The sequence below is a fragment of the Thalassophryne amazonica genome, chromosome 3 (genome assembly GCF_902500255.1).
Source record: "Thalassophryne amazonica chromosome 3, fThaAma1.1, whole genome shotgun sequence".
Taxonomy (NCBI): Eukaryota; Metazoa; Chordata; class Actinopteri; order Batrachoidiformes; family Batrachoididae; genus Thalassophryne; species Thalassophryne amazonica.
The window spans coordinates 114,525,373-114,548,196 of NC_047105.1; the positions used below are offsets into that span (position 1 = coordinate 114,525,373).

The window sequence follows — 22,824 nt, forward strand, 5'->3', positions numbered from 1 at the left end:
TGTCATCGGGCGGCTAGCCAGACAGCCCTTCAGGAACACTGACATCATCTTGAACAGAGCTTGCTGGCTTCCCAGGAACAGTGACCTCTATGGAGTAGAGGTGGATGGCTCCACTAGAGCACAAACACCCTCTGGAACGGAGCCTGCCGGCTCCTCAGGAACAGCAATATCAGTTGGGAGAGAGGTGGATGGCTCCACTGGAGCACGAACACCCTCTGGAATGGAGCCTGCTTGCTCCTCAGGAACAGCGCTGGCATTGGGTGTGGAACCAGATGGCTCCACTGGACCACCAATGTCATCTGGAGGGGGTCGGCAACCCCTCGAGAGCTGCGATGTCCTCATGAGCAGAGCCTATGGGCTCCTCAGGAACATTGCTGTCCTTTGGAGCAAAGCCAGATGGCCCCACCAGAACACTGACGTCATTTGGGAGAGAGCCAGACCCTTCTTCAAACCATGGAGGGAGAAGAAATCAGGTGTATTGCGCCATGACCACCTCGGAACCAGGAGACAGAACCAAAAGGAGGTGATGAAGCATGTTGTTCCTTGACCACCTCAGAGCTTGAAGGAGGTAATGAGGTGCATCTGTCCATGGCCACCTCGGAGCTAGGCAAAAGAACAGGGGAGGTGTGTCATTCCTCAACCGCCTCGGAGTCAGAAGGAGGTGAGAAGGCACATCATTCATCGACCACATCGGAGCTTGAATGAGGTAATGATCCAATTGTTTCCTCCCGAGCTGGCCCTGATAACACCGGCTGGAGGGCTGCCGCCTCCTCTGAAGCCGGCCTGCAATCCTTCCTGCCGGTCTGGTACTGACATTTGCTCCTCTTCTTTTTAGAACTGCCCATGCCAGCGGTGGTATTAGTTGAGCGCGGTAATTGAAAAGGAACTGAGGTTTCACCAGCTGTTGTGACACCTGGAAAGCCGGTGTAATCTTTTTACAGCAATAAGTTGTTTGATAGCTGTTACAGTAATACTGCAGAATAACATTATAATACTGGCAACTCTGTCTGCCAGCAGGTTACTGTCAATGAACACACATCTGATGGCTGAACCCATAAAGTCATTAAAAGCCTGGATCTCATTCTTGATCCAGAACAATTGTTAATCCAGACACTCTGTGCATCACTCAGCATTCCAAGTATCACAGTCAGGACATGCATTGATTCTACAGAGGGCACCACAATGGATTCATGGTTCGTACTCTTACCTCACAGCAAGAATGTCCCGCTTCCCCACCTGGAAGCTTGGAGTCCTTTCTGTGTGGGGTTTGCATGTTCTTCCCATGTTTTTGTGGGTTTCGTCCAGGTGCCCCAACTTCCTCCCACTTCCAAAGACATACAGGGTAGGTGAACCCATGACTCTACATTGGGCATAGGTGTGAGTGAGTATATCAGTGTGTTTATTTGTCTTTATTTGACCATGCGACCAGGCAGCCTGTCCTGGGTGAACTCTCCCGATCTCCAACTGACCCTTAATTGGATTAAGCAGGTACATAAAATGAATGAATGAATAATTCCACAAAGATCACAGCATTATCTGCGAAATTAAGCTCAGTAAGCCTTTCCTCACCAGTTTCTACAACACTACCCAATACCCAGTCCATGCAAGCATTAAAAAAGATTTTATTCCAGATCTACAAAACTTCCCTGTCATTTGCTCTATCCTTACTCAGACCACATTTTCTACCAGTGTACACTTGGGACATGAAAGTCGGGATTATTCACCATGGGAGAACAAAATGGAAATAGCTCCTCTTTGCATATTATTTTCATATTTTGTATCAAAAGTTTTGTATAGTTTAACCACAGTTTTGCCCTGTGCATAAACAGAGCAGGAAGTCCTGTCAGGCATCCTGTCCTTTCTAGGTCATGAACTATATTTTCCATCCAGTGCCTCCTTGGAAAAACCCACTGGTAATACTTGCCCAATACTCATGGCCAATTCCCACCACTGGCCTTTTTAAAAATGATTCATTCCATCCATCACTCACACAGAACAAAACGGGAACAGAAAAGATTTGGCTTATGTGCCGGACCATATTGTCGAGAGATGTGACTCAAAAGAGCATAAATCCACAGCGCCGCCTCCTTTTACTTCTTCAAAGTTGTTTTATTTTTCTCTTAAGCAGTGAATGGTAGCCTTTTTATTCTGTTTTGAAGCTATGAACTACAGCTACACCAGTCATGGCTCTCACTTTTCTTGGTGTCTTTAACAGCTTTATTGAAATTGGGACAATAACAAATGTGTCATCCTTACTTGATAAGTCGTTGGTTTCACAGCTTTTACATTTTTGTTGATTATCAGTGGTGTGAAGTAAATTATTTCACCGGATGAAATGGGCATATGCATAGATTTTGAATGGTCTCATAAGTAGGAGTACTGTATGTAATCATTTTTAAAAATGAGTCCATCTGAGCCAGGGTCGTTGGGGGAGGGAGAGTAATACTTGTGTCCCACTCACTATCACAGCTGATATGAAGGGCCTGCAAGATTCTAGGCCATGCATCATCTAAGTACTTTCACAGTTGAGCCAGTGCAGTGGAACAGATTCTGAATTATTTAACAATCATGGGCATGGATGTGACTCAAAATCAAATCAAACCTTCCTTGAGCAGATTTCATTGAAATCCATTTATGTATTTGTGAGATATGTTTCTTTAACAAAAAAAAAACAACAAGCAAAGACACAGGTAGATCTTTATGTAATTTTGGGAGTTGGAACATCAAATATATCCATATGTTTATTCAGTGCACTAATGCATTGGCCATCTTAACTCACCTGTTTTAGCCTCCGGATATAGAATTCTAAACAGACAAATTTTTTTTTTTTTTTTTCATATTAAGGTAATGAGTTTGGTTGTTTAGAATTCAGATGCATAAAAAAGATGAGTTCAGCCTACGAATAGATGAATGCATTGTACAGTGCAGATGGTATTGTACACACAGTTAGTGTATTTGCTTCCCAGCCAAATGCACATAGGGATAGTTCAATGTCGTCCATGCCTACCCTCCTTGTACAGCTGGAGTTGTGTTAGGGCACACATGTGTCACACATAACACGCAAGATGCAGAAACAGGAAGAAAATCCATGAACCAAAAATGAAATGGGGAGGGAATGCTGTCGGGATGGACGCACTGTTGGACAGGCATGCACAATACATGGCGACAGTTTCGTGCACGCTCGTGGTTGTGCGCACGAACACAGTGCGAGCATGTGGAAAGTCGCACACACAGCAGCTGAGCAGAAAAATTAATAAAACACTACAATTTATAATACTTCATTTCTGTTATAAAGAGAGGATTTAGCCTCCACCTAGACATACACCAGGAAGTAATGAAATGGTGTGAATTACTGTTCTCCCTTTTATGTTTTACATGAATTACCTGATGCGCTCCTCTCATGAAGACATCAGCCAGGCTCCTGTCTCATGAAGAGCTGGCTCTCGTGTCATGAACGCATCAGCCAGCATGGCGTGTCCAGCGCGCAGTGTTCCGCTGGTGACCGCGTTGCAAATGTGATATGTGTTTTAATTATACAATGTGGGGAAATCCCGCTGTGATACGAGCCTCGTGGCTGCAGGTCACAGGGGGACATGCCCCCTTTGTCTGCAGACGTTGCTGCCGTGGGGAAAAAATAAAAACCACACACACCATAAAAAAACACCGCAGTTTATTGAATCCAAGTATGATTCTTCTGTTCCTCTGTAGATAACATGGACATAGACGTACAGTCATGAAATGACATGAATGAAACACTGCACGCTTATCATGTCCACATCTGCTCGCCCGACGCGTCCAGCCAGCCCCGCACAAATGTCCGCCCCGACATGCCTGTCCTGTGGGCAGTCTGCTGGATTTGCATTAGCAAGAGGCTCTGGCATAAGACCTGTGCTAAAACCAACACATGGATGTACACTGGATCTGCTGTGGTAACCCCAAACAAAGGCAGGCGCAGCTAAAAGAAAGATTTATTGAGACCAACTCCTTCCAGGAACTGATTAAAGTTCCACCTATGATTATTATACATGACTATCAAGTCATATGTCACCGTTCTTGTTGAACTCAAACAGTTTGGAGCAGTATAGACTAAACATGCTTGTAAGGGTTGTTTCATCTCTGACTGCACTCTGAATGAGTCAGAAAACAGTCTGTGATGGCACTCAGGGTAAACAAGGAGGCATATGTTAGAGGAATGTGCAAGAAAGGGACACACCATCTGGTGTGGTACAGAGGAGGGTTTTCTTTCACCAAAACATTAAATCTAGACTTGCATGCATCAGAAGCATATCAGACCTTTTTGATGACAATACAGTTAAAGCTTATCTGGATTTTAAAACAAAATTTAACTAGGGAAATAAATCTGAATTTTGGAAATATTTGTAAATAAGAAGTGGTTTGAGTAAGATACTTAAGCAGATATCTGATCAAGACAATGTACAGACTTACCTTAAATTACCCCCAAAAGTCTCAGTCAGCGCTCTGTTTTATAAAATGTCATCTAGAGCATAGTATGATAAAAGTGAGATTCTAAGACTTGTTTAGAAGAGGGATCTGAATGAGGACATTGATAAGGACTCATGGCACACAGTAATTTCCTCTGTGGGATGGTTCACAGGAGAAGCACGAGGAAAAGTCACTCATTATAAGATTCTTTCATAGATTTTATTATACACCTCCACGACTTTTTTAAATGGGCCTCCTTAAAAATAATATGTGCTGGAAGTGTAACCACCAAGAAGGTACATTTATTCATGTCATGTGGGCTTGTCCTGAGGTTCAGTCATTTTGGAAAAAGGATAATTAAAACATTTGAGGAATGGTTGGGTGCACGCTTGCCTGAGTCTGCTCAACTCTCTGTTGGGAGACAGATCCTGTCTTCCCAGTATTGCTAAAAGTACCAGTGCTTTGGTGCTAACAGGCTTTGTTCTAGCTGCTAGAGTTATTCTTCGAAAGTGGAAAAATCTAGAGGCTCCTGTCTTTAAGGAATGGATTAACTCCATGACAGACATAGCTTCATGTGAACTCTTGGTTGCCAAACTGTAGAATCAGAAAGAATCACACTTGAAAGTCAAGGAAGTATTTAGATCTTATCTAAGGAGTTAGATTTTGTTGTATTTCTGTTTAATATGGGATACTTGTATTTTGGTTTTAACTAATATACATTTGGAATAGCATTGCTGTTATGTTTAGTCTGTGCTGTTCTGTTTTATGTTAAAACTGAGTAAATACTTTAATAACAGTTGTAGCTGGCAGATTGTAGCTGAACTTTGAGGTCTTCTTTCTAATAAAAACCCTCCTCTATACCACCATCATGAAGCTGTATAACTGGGGATACAAAATGCAAAACATGCACTATGCACAATTTCTCCAATCACAGCCACAGAAGCCTATAACTTCTTGTGGGTTGTCTGGGTGTCTTGGTGGCTTTCCTCACTCTTCTCCTTCTTGCACAGTCACTCAGTTTTTGAGAACTGTCCACACAATCCACACAAATTTACCATAGAGTGCCATACAGTTTGTATTTCTTCAAAACTGATGTAAATAAAGTTCATGACATATTCAGTAACTTGGAAATGTTCATGTATCCATCTCCTGACTTGTCTGAAGAAAACTGGCAATGAAACTGGTTAGTTACAGGTATTATACCAAAGGGGCTGGTTACTTATGCAACCCATCATCTTGAATTTTTTATTTTTAATTAATTTCTATCAAGTTGTATAGATTTACTTTCAGTTTGAGTCTAAGGATGATAATTTTAGAAACTTTTATATTGAGAAGCCTGATCTACATTTTGCATTTGAAATGCCATAAACAAATTAAAATACATGAAATACCAAGGCGCTGAATACTTTTGCAAGCCACTGTATTTCAAGGAATCTTTGCTTCCATTATGGCCCCTTTACACATAGTGCGAAGTTTGGACGGCGTTTGGACGAAAACGGCGAAACAGTGTGAAACAGTTAGAAATTAGCACACGAAACAACACACCGACAGGCAGGCGTGCACGAACCTGGTGCGATAGTTCATGCATGCGCCAGTGTCCATTGAGCAGTGCGAGATGCACCACATGGCGCCACTTATCGATCCATCCATCCATCTATTTTCTTCCACTTATCCTAGGTCAAGTCGCGGGGGCAGCAGCTCAAGCAAAGCCGCCCAGACCTCCCGATCCACACACACCTTCCCCAGCTCCTCCGGGGGAACCCAGAGGCGTTCCTAAGCCAGCTGAGAGACATAGTCCCTCCAGAGTGATCTGGATCTTCCTGGGGCCTCCTGTTATGTGTCGACGCGGGTTGAGGAGCGGACCTGCGTCTGACTGAACCCAGCGCTAAAATAAACCAGAAAGCGGTTCCAATAACAAAACAATTTATTTTCCCCCTTTTGTGCAATATTCGGTGTACAAACATAAAACGCGTCTGTCTGGCGGAGTGAAGGACGGTGCGCTCTCCAGCGCCCAAAGGGATCGAAACCCGGCGCCTCTGGACCCACGTTCACCGCCAAACACTCCCCAGGTGGACACGACAAACCGACTCTCTGATGTGTGCTGACAGCATGTGTCCCTCACCCGTCCTCCTTCACAGGCACGATGTGTCAAACCCAGGCGCGGTCCTCAGCGTCTCACAAACGAACATCACAAGGTCAAATTCCCGGCAATTCTGCTTGAATCACACATGGCTTAAATGCAGAACGCCATCTCATTATCTGCTTCAGATGAAAGTCTTTAAGGTTGCACGTGAGCATCATCCACAGGTGCTGCATATCACGTTGATGAGGGTGAAGGACTCTTCTGCCAGCACCTTCTCCACAGACAATAAATCAGTTTGCATACCACCTGGAGAGCAAAGAAAAGAAAAGAACACCAAAATGTCCAGCCAAACCCGCCAACACACAACACCTCCTCCCGATGGGCACGTCCCTTCTACTTATGTGGAAGAAATAAAAACCAGCTGGTACGTGTGGACCCACATCATGCTGCTTGTGTGGAATAAATAAAAAAAATAAAAACCAGCCGGTACGTGTGGCACCACATCGCACCGCTTATGTGGAATAATTTAAAAAAAAAAGAATAAAACATACCACCTGAGACGCGAACTCCCACCTTTCTAAAGCTCTGATTCCCAGTCAGACTTTAACACTGAGCTACGGAGCCATTCTTTGAAAGCTGTGGGAATCTGCCTCATATCAGGAAGGACGTGGAAGTATTACGAAAAAATTTAAATGCCACACCATATAAAAACACTCTGATCATGTCCATATCTACTGGTTAGATGCGTCCAGTCGGCTGCATGTGTGATCTGCCCGACACATGTGTCTTGTGGACGGCTCGCCACAGCACAGACACCGCATCATGTGGAACACGTGGGTGACATGACGGTCAGATCTCCAGCTGCGTGTTCTGATCTGACAGTCCGTTTCCACCTGGGGGACTGTCAGTGTCCGCTCCGTGTGCACGCTCACTTGCTGCAGCTTGTCACCACCACGGTGATATATGTTTTTATTTATGTCCATGTAAATACAGCAATCAGACACGCGCCTCACAGTAGATAGTTGTTAGTCCATGACTGTCCAAACACAGTAGGTGTTGTCCCTCTGGAATGTCTAGAATGACAGATCACCACAGCTGCTTTCGTTGTAAGCCACGCCTCCCATGAGTGGAGCGCACACACCCACGTGTGAGTGTATGTGTTTGCAAAATCACACTCATGGAGAACTTAGACAACTTTCACAGCAGTACGACAGTGGTTGCCTGCAGTGTGTTATTGTGCCAAGAGTGCAACTGGCCACACATTTTCTAAGTGCCATGTGAGCGGTGTTAGGTGTTTGTGTGTGTCACCTGGAATTTGGCCGGCACCTGCCGCTAGAGGCTGCCATGGGTTCACACAGCCCACACTTTGTCAGGCGCTTGTGTGCACACATAGTTATAGCAACAGGTGTATGAGGCGTTGGAGGCAGAGACAACATTGCATGGTTTGCACACGATTCCTCCGTCATGCGCACTAAGTGTGCACTTCGTCCAAACTTTGCACTATGTGTGAAGGGACCCTTGGGGAGACTGATGTCACTCTGTGTAGAAGAAATGACTTGTTTTCCCATTCTTCAAACAATCGCTGACATACCCATGCGTGGCTCATTATTCATGGTTTATTATTCGGTGGGACCGAGGCGAATTGTCCAAGCCATCTCGTATCCACTACTAAGATGCCTCTATGTGCCTCTCTGTACCTCGCATGTGCCAGGTATCAGCCTTTAAGGTGCATTTACACTTGATGACGACAAGTCATGAATGCCACGAAGTATACATTCTTGGCCACTGATCACGAATGTGATGATTTGAGGTAGAGACGTCAGGTGTCCTCAGGAACTGCTGCAACTTGTTACCACGTGTTACGATTAATGGTACGTGTTGCTGGAGAATTATCAGGAACCATTACGCACGGTCAAGAATAAGTTTCCGCGTCGTTGCGCGCTATTGCGCACCATCGTGCGTAACAACGCATCGTTAAGTTCTGTCACGTTGTGAATGAGGCGAATTGTCTCCACACACACACCCATATTCATCCATCAGCTGCTGAACAATTCAGATCGCTCCAGTTTGCTCCACAGAAGAACTTTGAGACTGCATGTTCAGTTGGGATCTGTGCCATTGAGTGGTGCAGAGAGGAGGAGGAGACAGAGAGAACCAGATTTGTGGATTCATGCGGCTCTCGTCTTGCTCGTTTTCCCAAACATCAGGCACATGCAGCAGCAGGTGGGACACCTGCAGGAGCACCCTGAGGAGCATTGGAATGAGCCTTTTAGTTGACTTGGCGTCACTGTCCTCCTTCAGCATACTGCAGCAATGAAACTGAATGCAGTGCAGCAGGGTTTAATTGTGCGCACATCAGAAAAGAACGCTGTCATGCTCTATTAAGGATCATCACTAATCAAGACGGATCAACACGCTCAATTGCGACCTCCACGACATGAGACGAAATGAGGGTGGTGCATGACATTCGTGGAAGATTTTTTTGACAGCCAAAAACATGCTCCATGGAAATCACGAATAACACGCGCTATTAGGAAACCTATTCAGATGCGTTAAGTCACATTAAGAATGTCAGGAATGTGCCAAGAATGACGCAAATATGACATTCGTAATGCGTCTTGCCTATGTGTAAATGCACCATTAGTGAGCTATGACCAACCTGTCATTTGAGCCCCATCCAACTTCAAGTGCCTCGTGTCACCGCATATGATCTGCATCAAACCACATATGAGCTATGTAGTGCCAAGATAACGCAACGTTGGAGCACATTTAGGCATGGGTTTGGTCCAACCCTCCAGCCCTCCCACAATTGGTCTCTTTAAAGTGTGGGTTTTCAATTCAAGGCATCCATGTCACATTTTTTAAATGCAGTCCAAAAAAAGACACTGTACTGAGTGAGCGCACACTCCAGGATACCAGTTCTGACGGGGATAACTACTTTGGCACGACACTGGCCGGTGTGTGCCAGGCTGCTACCTGTGTTCCAGAGTCAAATGCAACAGTACTGTGCATTCATCCAGCTCTCTTTGACTACAAAAAAACACACTAGAATGAGGTGGCCACTTTAATTATATACACCCGCTTCCAAAAAAAAAGAAATTTCATTATTTCTTCCACAGCTTACAGTCACTGTGATACAACTTTTAACTTTGTGTTATGTGTGCAAAATTGCTCTTTTGTGTGCTCTCATTCTGTGTTCCTGGACAGCTCTGCTCTCCATCTCGCGGCTTTACTGGTGTAATTTCTTCCATGGCTTTAAACATACAGCCACATTGACACTGTAATCCAACTTTTAACTTTGTGTTCATCCATTTTGCACTGCAAAATCACTCTTTTGCGAGCTCGCGTTTTGCTTAAATGCTTGTTTTGTGCACGAGTTATTGCGTCAGTGCGCACACACAGTGGAGCTCATCTGGTCCATTATAGATGTTAAATCTATCATAGACATACTGTTACAGCTAGGAATGAACATGCAACTGTTTTACCAAACTATAAAAACATTAAAAATTGTTACCTTTAAGCTGTTCCAAAATACGTTCATTATGGAGCAGGAGAGGGGGGAAAAAGCGTCCAGATGAAACAGTCTTCTGTGATTCCAGAAGCGATTAGAGGTATTTTCAGCGTCCAAGGTTTGACAGGAAATGATTAATCTGCTACAAAATAATTATTTTATATAAAGCATCTGGCGCACAGAGCAGGTGGAATTGTGTGCGCAAGAGGGCAACTGCTCAGGTACCACGTAGCTGCCAGGCACTCGGATAATGGGCTTTTAGCAGCCTTGACCGCACCACACACATCCCTCTCTAATCCTTGTTAGTCGTCGTAGTAACTCGCACACAAACTGCCCCACGCTGTTGTTTCTAAATTTTGAACATCTTGAAATTAGCGCCACGCTCAGAGATGAGCCTCGTTACGTGAAGATGCTGCCTCTAAGAGCCTCTCAGAGCAGCTATTCTCCCACGATAGTTGAATAAATCCTCTCGTAGCAAAAAAACATGTTGTGTGGCTCATTATTCATCCTTCATTATTTGGTGGGACCAGGACTTTAATTTATTCTTGATTGAGATGTAATTGACTGATTCCAGCAGCAGCAGCATTTTAGTGAGTTTATTGAGTCAAACCAGTGGGTTACTGCTTCAGTGGTAGATTACACCCACAGTGGAAATAATAACAGTGACAAAAGCTTAATTCCACACAAATTTGATTTTACTTACTTTACTTGAAACACAGCCCCAAATCAGATAAAGATGGGATGATATGGAAAATTCCAAGAAAAAAACAAACAAATAAGCAAAATATGGGAGTGATCCATTTGACTTCCCTTTTGTGGCAGTCCCTATAAACCCAATTTATTTTTTGTGTGCTCAACTTCATTTATGTTAATATACATATTCTTGCATTTAAGATCTGCAACATATTACAAAAAAAAAAAAAACTTCCTGCAAACATGCTCTAAGGTCTGCAAAAGAACAGGGTCACTGTTGTTGCATTGTTTTAAAATTCTCCATGTGTTCTCTTTTGGAGACTGGTCAGAACTGCAGGCAGACCAGTCCAGTATCCATACCCACTTCTCCACAGCCGTGCCTTTGCATTGTGTGCAGAATGTAGTTTTGTTTACTGAAAAATGCATGGATGTCCCCGCAAAAGATGTCATGTTGAAGGCAGCACATATTGCTCTTTAATCTCAATGTACTGTTCTGCATTAATGCTGCCATCACAGAAGTGTAAATTACTTTTGCAAAGGGCACTGACCCAACTCCATACCATGACATAGCCCGACTTTTGGACTTGTTGCTGATAGCATTGTGGGTAGTCCTCTTCATCTTTGGTCTGGACCACACACAGACCCGGCGCCAGAAAAAAAAAATATTAATGGGGCGATAAGTTTATCACAGGGGGCGGGGTCGCCCCCCCCCAAAAAAAAAGTGTGCACCAGAGGGTACCTGCCTCTGAGCATGTGTAATGAATTGGGTGCGCTCCTAGAAAGCTCGTGTATTTAGGCTACACCGTTGTAAGAGACTGACTGAGTAAGAGTAAAGAGTGATGACTGTATTTTTTTAATTATTATTTGAACGTATAGACCCTTGGTCAAGTGATCTCCTGCATACCACAAAACCAAACCAACAACTGATCTGAGAAACGACACGAGACAGTAGATTAACCCCACATACAGCCCTCCATCACAAGCGCAAACACAGCGCAATTGGGCATGACAGTCACACAACGGGTCAAAGATAAACCTTTCATGTAGATATACAGTGGTTCCTCGTCTATCATGGGAGTTACATTCTAAAAATAGCCCGCAATAGGCAAAATCCGCGAAGTAGACAGCGTTATTTTTTTACAATTATTATAGACGTTTTAAGGCTGTAAAACCCCTCACTACACACTTTATACACTTTTCTCAAACAGGCATTAACATTTTCTCACTTTTCTCTCGTGTGTAAACACTCTCAAAGTTCAAACCTCAGTAGAAAAATAAGACCAACCTGTTTTCAGGCCCAAACATTTGTTTGAGAAATAAAAATAGAACGTTTTCCTATAAATAATTATGATGTCTTTTAGAACTAACAAATTTAATTTTAACGATCGACCTACGAGGTTGTACACATAAGAAATTATTAATAGTGACTGACCAGTATTTCACAGTTCCTCTGATTGCGCCTCTTCGTCCTGGCGCCGCGCCACTGTCGCGCCTTTTTCCACTCACACCTCGTTGCAGGTGTCTTTTTTCGAGTGAAGAACACAGTTATGGGTAGTTGTTGGCGCTGTTTTTTCTTCTGGGCGAGAAGATTCTTATAAACAGACACGCAGAACACAATGCGCGTACTCTCCCTTCGCGGTGCCGCAACAGGTGTCCCGTCATCTCGACAGAACACCGGCCTGCTTGATGAGGACGCAGAGCACAATGCACTGGGGGGAAAAAAAAAAAAAAAAGCATGCAAAATTGGACTAAAAAAATCCTCGAAACTGCAAGGCGCTATATTTTCCAGTATTTCTTTTTCTTTCTTTTTTATTTTTATTTTTGATAACTCTCACATCCGAGGGGGCGAGGTTGATGACGTGAGGGGGCGTCACCCCCAAACGCCCCCTCGTGGCGCCGGGTCCGACCACACAGCATCCTGATACTGATTTGTCTGACCAAAATACATGTTTCCATTGTGATGGACCAATCCAGATGCCTCCAAGCCCAGAGAAGTCAATGCCACTTCTGGACAAGGTTAATATGAGACTTCTTATTTGTACAATAAAGTTTTAAGTGGCATTTGGGAATGTAATTCCATATTTTAGTGCTTGACAAAGATTTCCCAAAGTAATCTCTTGCCCATGTGCTTTTATCAGCTTTTGATGAATATGGTTCTTAATGTAGTGCCATCTGAAGAATCAGTGATCACAGGTGTTCAGCTTAAGAACACCAGTTCTTTGAATCATTTTATATTATGCACTGCAGAAGAAGAAATATGCAAATCCGTTCCGTGTTTTTTTTTTTTTTTTTTTTTTTGAGGAACATCGTTTTTCCACACTTCAATAATTTTCTCATGCAACCGTTGACAAACTGGAGATCCTAGGTCCATCTTTCCTCCTCAAAGACGCAGCCTTTCATCGATACTGCTTTTGTACTAAGTCATGATTATAATCACCTGTTGACATTACCTGTTTGAAATAACATCATTATTTTATTTGTTTATGTATGTTTGGATCTGTATTGTGGTTTTGTGATTTGTCTTCTTCTTAGGTTATACTTTTGTTATGGTTATGTTTTGTTACGGTTATGTTTTGCTTCTACTCAGCCTTAGATGTCTATATAGTTTGTAATCACTTTTTGGTTGTCAGTTTGTCATGTGACATTTGACCTTTTCTCCTTGATTCACACACCTGTCTTTCATTTGTTCACTAATGGGTTTGTATTTAAGTAGCACATCTTCCTTGTTTGTTTTCTGGTTTCTTCACATTGGTTTCCCTGTTGTGAGTATTCTGATTGCCTGTTTGCTTCTGTGGTATTTCTAGTGTTTTTGATACACTCCTTGTGACTCTGGACTCTGCTTTTGTGCAATTTTGGACCCTTCTTCCCATGCCTCATTTTTGCCTTTGTTTGGATTGTTTGCCACTGTTGGGATAATGAATCGCCTGAGTTTTTGCACTTACCTCCTGCCTCCTCGCTGCCTGCATATCGGGGTTCACTCTAAACATTGTAAATTGTAACAATTTATTTATTTACTTCATTACAAGCCATAAATTGCCCCGTCCCATATTTTTATTCATTTATTTATTCATTTTTGGGACTATGTTGCAGGCCTGAAATAAAGAAATTGATGTATTTCAACCATAGACTGTATATATACTGAACAGAATCTGTGTGATGTCACCTATTGGATGTCTCCTTTGACCAGTCATACTGCCAATATTCAATGTCCCGACTCTCGATTCGAAAATTCAAACCTTCGTCCTCTCCTGCTGCCTCTGCACACACTCTACCCCTCTGCTTCTTCTTTTCAATTCAATTCAATGCTTTTATGAACAATAGCACAGTTTCCGCTGGCACTTTGCTGGATAATAGCACCAGGTGGTATTTGTTAAACTGAGCATAAACCAGTATAGAAATTCCATTTGTGATTTGCGCATTTGGATTGGCAGCATTCACACCGGATGTCCTTCTTATATCAGGCATATAAAAGATCAGCAGTTTCAAGCAAAGTGAGAAATACGTTAGAGAGATAAATGCATGAACCATTTTTGAATCTTTTTTCTCTGAATCGCTTTTATTTCACAGAAAACTTTCCAAAATAACCACTTGTGTGTGGACCTCAGTAGATTAAAAAGTATAGAAAGTGAAATATCTTGGTCCAACATAATACTCTGGTGTAATGGGTGTAAATGTTTGATTTTAGACTGAAAGTGTAGGCATCCAAATGGCAAAAATGTGTGTTTTAACTTGAGACTCAGAGTGAGAGCCACACTTTATTTAAAATTTCATCCTGGGCTTTTTTTTTAAATGAAAAATGTTTAAATTATTTATATCCTCTCTGGCTGTGGAACTGCGCGTGCATAAAGTTTTGCTGCTATGTAAATGGCTTTGATCTTAATTATTTTCTTTTCATCCAAGACGTTTCTGGGCTGCTTTCTGCCGCCAGGCACATCAGATTTTCTGTGGCTTAAAACAGACACCAGCTATGTTTGTGGCATATTATGTTTTAATGTCACTTTTATGCAGCCTTTAACAGCATGCACAGTAAACTAAATACAGAAGCACCAGATGGTTAATGATACACAAGCCCCCAAAATCAAGGTACTGCTGGAAATGCATGTGTAAAATGCTATTTCAGAAACGTGCACAGTCAGCACTCAAAAACAAGACCAAAACCATGGAAAGGGGTAACCACAAATGTCTTGGCAGAGTGAAATTTAAGACACGTGCCTTTTAAGATTACTTAGCAGTTTTGCTGTGTAAAAATAACAGCATTTGTGTAGTTGTCTGTTGGAGCTAGGCACACAACCCATACACACCTTTCATACTGAGGAACTGATTTACTAAATATTTTGTGTATAAAAATGTGTGCAAGCACCACTGCACTCACAAATACACCTGCATGCTGAGGTCCATGCAAACTAGTCCATATTGTCCATTTATAGTGTTTGACTTCATCCATCCATCCATCCATTTTCCTCCGCTTTATCCGGAGTCGGGTCGCGGGGGCAGCAGCTCAAGCAAAGCCGCATTTCGGGTGTGTTCACTTGAGTGCTGAAAATTGTGGGTGAAGGGGAATAGACATGCAAATAGGTGAGTTTTGCACAAGCAACATGATGAATTAAGGTCCCAAAGAAATTTGGCGGGTGCTGACAGCATCTATATTTTGCAAGGTTGAAACTTATGCATTAACTTTTTGTGCTTGACACCACTGATACCATGGATGAACTATGAATTAAATATATAAAATAGGAGGTTGTTTTTGTTTGCTTGTTTTTAAATCACCAGCCCAAGCAGTTAGTACACTTGCTTTCAGTGTGGAAGGGTCCCGTACATAACCCACCCCTGCCCATTCGCCATGTAATATGGAGTTGCATAAGTTAGGGCATCAATCATAAAACTTGTACTAAATCAACACGGAGATCCACATAAGATCTGCTGTGATGACTCTGAGTGAAAACAAGGGAGCAGCCAAAGGGACTCACTAGCATGCGAACACGCTCAGTTATGGTGCTTAGAGAACATATTCATAGAGCTTCACTTTTCTTTACAGATTTTGTTATATTACATCCTCATTCCAAAATGGAGTAAATTCATGATAACATTAAAAGTTTTTTGAAATGTCTGAAAATTTCTTGAAAATAAGAAACTAAGATATCACATGTACATAAGTATTTACACCCTTTGCCCAGTACTTTGTTGATGCACCTTTGACAGGAATTACAGCCTCAAGTCTTCTTGAATATGATGTCACAAGCTCAGCACAACTATCTTTTGGCAGTTTTGCCCATTCCTCTTTGCAGCACCTCTCAAATTCCATCAGGTTGGATGGGCAGTGTCAGTGCACAGCCATTTTCAGATCTCTCCAGAGATGTTCAATTGGATTCAGGTCTGAGCTCTGGCTGGTCCACTCAAGGACATTCACAGAGTTGTCCTAAGCCAGTCCTTTGATATCTTGGCTGTGTGCTTAGGGTCATTGTCCTGCTGAAAGATGAACCGTTGGCTCAGTCTGAGGTGAAGAGCACTCTGTAGCAGGCTTTCATCCAGGATGTCTCTGTACATTGCTGCATTCATCTGGCCCTCAATGCCACTGAAAAACATCCCCACAGCATGATGCTGCCGCCACCATGCTTCACTGTATGGTTGGTGCCTGGTTTACTTCAAACATAACACCTGGTATTCGCACCAGAGAGTTCAATCAGACCAGAGAATTTTGTTTCTCGTGGCCTGAGAGTCCTTCAGGTGCATTTTGGCAAACTCCAGGCAGGCTGCCATGTGCCTTTTACTAAGGAGTGGCTTCTGTCTGGCCACTCTACCATGCAGGCCTAATTGGTGGATTGCTGCATAGATGGATGTCTTTCTGGAAGGTTCTCCTCTCTCCACAGAGGAATGCTGGAGCTCTGACAGAATGAGCAATGGGGTTCTTGGTCACAGACTAAGGCCCTTCTCCCCTCGATCGCTCAGTTTTGACGGGTGGCCAGTTCTAGGAAGAGTCCTGGTGAATCTGAACTTGTTTTTCTTACAGATGATAGAGCCCACATTTAGTATTTAGCAAAAAGGGTGTGAAAACCTAGGTAAATTTGATGTCTTAGTTTTTTGTTTAACAAAGTTTGCAAACATTTCAAAACCATTTATATGTTGTCATTATGGGGTGTTGTGAGTAGAAGTTTGAGGGGAAAAAAATAATTTACTTCATTTTGGAATATGGCTGTCATCAGAGGAAGTTTTTCCATACCGCTGACATCTGTGTGCTTGCTCTAGGGTTGGTAAAGTTGGGCCTTACTTGTGCGAAGTGCCTTGAGGCAACTTTGTTGTGATTTGGTGCTATATAAATTAAATACATTGAATTGGCACTAACAAAAATTGTGTAAAAAGTGAAGTGCTGAAAATACTTTCTAGATGCACTGTATGCTGAGTTCTGCTTGCATACACCTAATGTGCACACCTGAAGAGCGACCAAATGAGTGGATATCAACTTGTTTGTTTTTAAGGTGAAAGCGCATCTTAAAAATGATGGAATCTCAACATTAAATTTAATAAACTATCCAAAGTGAATATTTGAGAAATTGTGAGAATTATTAGAATGAGGAGGAGTGTATGTTTCCCACTTTGGTGAACATTACTAAAGACAGACCTTGTGTTTTTGAGCCTTTTACACAGTAAAAGAGAGGTTTTGCACAATTCAGATTCACTCAGTCAACGCTGATGAAATAAAGTGTGCTGGTGTCAGATTATTTTGACATCCACTCCTTTCTGAGTGGATTAAAGCTGTAAACTAATGAAGCCCTTGTTTTAGTTTTGGACATAATTAAATAATTCATATTCAGACTGTTCAAACAAAGTGGCCCAAATATGTTTGAAATCAGTTTATTTGTGTATCTGCAGAAATAGTCATAATATCAATGCAGATTTCATTATAGCTATTCCTTCCAGGAAAGGGACTAAAATTTTATTATTATTATTTGGGTTGCTGGGGGGGTGCTTTTAAATTATAAAACAGTAAAAATTACAGCCCTTAGATGCTAAATAATAATAAACTGCACGTAATTATAGTCATCACTCTCAGTTGCTTGTATTAAAAAAAAAAAATACCTTGACCATCTGATGCAGATGGAAAAGTGCTATATAAATACAGTCCATTTCCATTTTGTACTAAAATGCTGTGCTTTCAACTAAATTCCACCTAGTGGGCCTGATATACTAAGATCTCAGATAGCAAGTGCAGTGATGCTTGCATCTACTTTAACACTTGCAAACCTTTAATAAATCAGGCACAGTGTGTTTTAGTGTCAGCTGAAAACAAAGTGTTGAGGATACTGAATCACCATCAGTTCCACTTAATAGTCCATGTACATAATGCTGAACTTGTAAACTAAATTTGTGAGCTGGGGATTTTCTGATGAAAGTACACCTTGAAGAAAAAATTCTAGATGTCTACCTTTCTCAGTAGAGTTGTTGTGGTCCACTCAGTTATCCAATAGGTTGGCTATATCAAGTAGGATGAAGACTCTGGGGATGCACTTTCAGTCATACCTTATCTTAGTCATGCAAGCACCACATGGACATGGTATTTAGTATTTTTAGCATAATATTTTAGGATGTAACAGCACATATGCACTTGTTAGGGGTACATGTAGCCCCATGGAGGATCATAAAGACAAGCAAACAGCAAGCGGTTGGAGCTGTGTAATATTCCAGGTGGGGTGGGGGTACTGGTCTGCAGTACACCTGCCTAAAATAGGTGGTGGGACTTTGAGATATGCTTTCAATATGGAGTGGGGAAAAGAAGAAGGGTATTAGTTACAATTATTGGACCATAGGATTCTGTGGCCAATAATTGTGTATATATACCTCAAGTTGCCAACAGTCTTGCTTCTTGAGTGATCAGATAAAGATAAACATGTCTTATTTTGGGTTAGGGTGTCTTTTTATTTATTTCCTGTGCATGAACTTATCTGAACTTCTGTTCCTGTTAAATAGTAACCCTAACATTGTTCTAAATGTAATCAGACCTGTGTTCTCTTGTCCCTGTCTCTCTTTGTGAAAATCAACCTTCTGTCCAGTCACGACTTTATAGGAGAGTTTACAACCAGCTACAGAGAATTGTCCAGAGGTCAAAGCCAGTTCAACGTCTATGAGGTAAAACACAAGAATAAAAATGCAGTCTTGTTGTTGTTATAAAAAGTAAGTATTTTATTTTGAAAACTACAACAAGATTTTCTCCAAAGTTACTGTTACTCTTAATGATTAAAAGTGGTCTAATAATAATAATAATAATAGAAAAAAGTAAAAAGTGATTTTAGGAATTTGCAGTGACTTTAACTCCAATGTTAACCCTTAATTTTGACCAGTAGATTGATGGTGAGATTTTTTTTTTTTTTGCAGTATCCATACGAGGTCTGTGAGAAAACTATCCGACCTTTTTATTTTTTTCAAAAACTATATGGATTTGAATCACATGCACTTGCATCAGACAAGCTTGAACCTTCGTGCGCATGCGTGAGTTTTTTCACGCATGTCGGTTGCGTCATTCGCCTGTGGGCAGGCTTTGAGTGAGCACTGGTCCACCCCCCTCGTCGGATTTCTTTTGTCTGGGAACTAGCTGAGTGACTGCCGCTTTGCTCCATGAATTTTTTTTTTTTTTCAGAAACTGTTAGAGACAGCCAGTTGGAAACCATTCGAAACATTCAGATGGATTTCGGTGAAGATTCTGTCAGCATCACATGGATTAAGGAGTGTTAAAACCTTTTTAAAGACGGCCCACAGCGGCGGAGGGCGCGCGGCGCACTGAGCGGCCATCGACAGGCTGGACCGACCAGATCATTTCTAAACTGAACGCTGTGTTGATCCGGGACATCGTGTGACTACCACATAAATGGCAACAGAGCTGGACATAGCACTTTTGTGGCACATTCCACTGTTACAGGAGATTTTGTAATGAAAGACGTGCGGAGGATTTCGCGCGTCAGCACAGAGCCGCTCATTGCACGCAACAAAAAAAAAACACCTCCGTGTTGGAAACCATTCAGAAGATTCAGACGGCTTTTGATGGCTTTTCAGTCGAGTGAGTATCCGAGAAATTGTTTAACAGCTGGGCATGTTCCAATTTGTCCTGTGAGACTTCCAACACGGAGGTGTTTGTCCAGCGGCTGTGAGCAGCTGCTTCCCGACGCACGAATCCGTCCGCACGTCTTTCATTACAAAATCTCCTTTAACAGTGGAATGTGCCGATAAAGTGCTGATCCTGACCTCTTCTGAAACTTCTCTGCTAGTCACACGACATTCTGCATCAACAGAGCCTTAAATTTGGAAGTGATCTGCTCGTTCCAGCCTGTCGATGGCCGCTCGGGGCACGGTGCGCCCTCCGCTGCCGTGGGCCGTTTTTAATCCAGTTTTAATGGTCCTTAATCCGTGTGATACCAACAGAATCTTCACCAAAATCCATCGGAATCTTTCGAATGGTTTCCAACTGGCTGTCTCTAACAGTTTCTGAAAAAAAATTCATGGAGCAAAGCGGCAGCCTCTCAGCCATTTCACTGACAATAAAAATCCGACGAGGGGGGTGGATCAGTGCTCACTCAAAGCCTGCCCACAGGCGAATGACGCAACCGACAGGCGTGAAAAAACTCACGCATGCGCACAAAGGTTCAAGCTTGTCTGATGCAAGCGCACATGATTCAAATCCATATAGTTTTTGAAAAAAATAAAAAGGTTGGATACTTTTCTCACAGACCTCGTATCAACGTTTGCTGAGGAAAAATAATAATAATTAAAAAAAAAAAATAATAATAATATATTTTTCTTTATTGCGGTCAAGGTTTTGAATCCCAAAAAGAAAGGCAAGAAGAAAAAATATGTAAATTCAGGGACGGTAAGATTTGTTTTATCACTAATACGACACCACTGTCTGTGCAGTAAACAAGTCAATTTTGACACAGTCACCTTTGTGGTCATCTCCTTCCTGTTGTTTTGACTTTTTTAAGGTGACGCTGCTGTCTTTCAAAGTTGAGTCAGAACATACGTTTGTCGACTTCATCAGAGGAGGGTAAGAACTCAGCCTGTCATGTATGAGTGCAGTTAGACCCCACACTCAGAGAACAGTTATATGATACTCTTGTGAAATACTGTAAGCAATGATGTTTAATGGAGTTTCTATTATAAGTAACCTGCAAAACTCAACTGCAATTCATCACTATTTGTCAAATGTAAATATTTCCAACAGACTTGTATGTATGTTTTTAAATATTTCTTCTTATTTCCTGAAAATTATAAAAATGTGTTTAAGGACTCACATTGTGTATACAGTATATGCAGTCATCCTTGTTGGTATGTACTGTGTTATTACCGTAACAATCAAAGTTGTACCATGTCTATTCCTAAAGTCCTACTTGGGTGATGTAAGTAACCGAATTTGTTCATTTTGAGGATTTGAAAGCACCCAGTTGTGTCATGATTCAGAGATGCTGGGCACAGCAGGTGGTAGCATACACAATCCAGACTCACAAACAGGTGGTGGAATAAAAAGACTATCGATAACTCAGGCAATACATTCGGTACACAGAATGGCAGTCAGTGCAGCAGAGGTACAGGCGGGTGTTCAGCAAAGGCATCGCCAAAAACAGGCGGGGTTCAGAAGGACAGAGACAAAAAGCGAGGTCCCGAAAAACAAGCAAGATCAAGTCCGGTGAGGCAACAAAAGACTATGACGAGAGCTGGGACAGAGATAATAACAACATCAACAAACTAGCACTGAAGACAAAACTCACAGGGCTTAAATACACAGTGGTAATTAGGACGTGATGTGAAGCAGGTGTGGTGAGCAGACAGGAGGAGGGCGTGGACAAAGATGAGAAACAACTGAGACAAGAGAGTGCAGTGACGAGTGGCCGAGGAGATGACAAACAAAATGGCATGGACAACAGAGATGAAGAACTGGTGAAGGACAAGAGAGTGTAGTGATTAAACGGTGTGACAGTGACACAAATGAAACGGGGTGTGAATACATGAGAACAAAGATGAGGAGGGTCAAGTACAAGAGAGTACAGTGACCAGTGGCTGTTTTTGATACGGGCCATGTGGGCCATTGCCCTGGGCAGCATTTATGGAGGGGCGGCACCGTGGGGATGAGCACTTCAAAAAAAAAAAAAAAAAAAATCATGTCCACCACAAAATGGTTTTCTTGTCACTCTGTGTAGAATTGTCAAATTGGCGCCTCCTGTAGGCAGCTGCAGGTGCCTCTGCTTGCTGAAGCAATGCGATGGTGAGATGGCACACCACACGAGGAGGACAGTTCACCTCTGGGAGGCACAAGTGTGTGTGTGTGTGTGTGGGGGGGGGGGGGGGGGTGTTTGTGGGCTAAAGTCAGTTACACCTCAACTTTCTTCCAAATAATGCACATCTCATTCATAAATACAGGCTTATAATTCCTGCACGTTTTTCTGAATTGTGTGACATGTCCTGCCACACACGGAGAGGATTCAGCTTTATCCCAATCTGGGCGTAGCCGAATTCTCTCCTTGTGCAGCAGGAAACCAGGGATAGGTGGTCTCCTCCCGTGTGCTCTGCTCCGCTTTGGCTTCGTCCACTTAGGATGCAGCACAGAACCAGAACTCTGCGCCTCATTTCTCTGCGGATCACGCAGCAAACGACGCAGGCAGCCAGTTTATGAAATAAAAGGCGTTTGAAAGCAGACAGACACGGTGTAAGAACGGGTTTGAATCTGCCCACTTGTGGAAAAAAGTTTGCAAAAAGGAGAGCCTGCCTATTTGTCAAGACGGCATAGAACTTGTGTTGTGTTCACATTACAAGCTGAAGTGACTGAATCTGACCATTTTTTGTCTGCAAGAGTGTATTTTTACAGTAATTTTCCAGCAGCTGACAACTCTTTTTGTTGTCATGTACACTGACAAAATAATGATAATGAAATTTAAAATTAGGCTTTTCTTCATAATTAACTGGTTTATTCAATGGAGAAAAAGAATCACATTTGATTTCATTGGCATGTGAACACTAGTACCATTTCAGTTTAGATTTTTGTTTGATCCACAGATGAAGATCAAAAATTGGGAGAAAAAAAGGCAAAACACTACATGATCAAATTTCTGTCAAACCT

The 22,824-nt window shown here is 42.3% G+C and overlaps 1 protein-coding gene across 1 annotated transcript in view; it reads left to right on the plus strand.

Moving 5' to 3' along the window:
* Positions 1-22,824, plus strand: part of LOC117507463 (copine-9-like) — an 863,862-nt gene that overhangs the window by 706,121 nt on the left and 134,917 nt on the right. Inside the window, exons 12-14 of the mRNA XM_034167340.1 lie at positions 18,776-18,851; positions 20,530-20,583; positions 20,696-20,757. Of these exons, the coding sequence (XP_034023231.1) occupies positions 18,776-18,851; positions 20,530-20,583; positions 20,696-20,757 (192 nt within the window). The remainder of the gene's footprint in view (positions 1-18,775; positions 18,852-20,529; positions 20,584-20,695; positions 20,758-22,824) is intronic.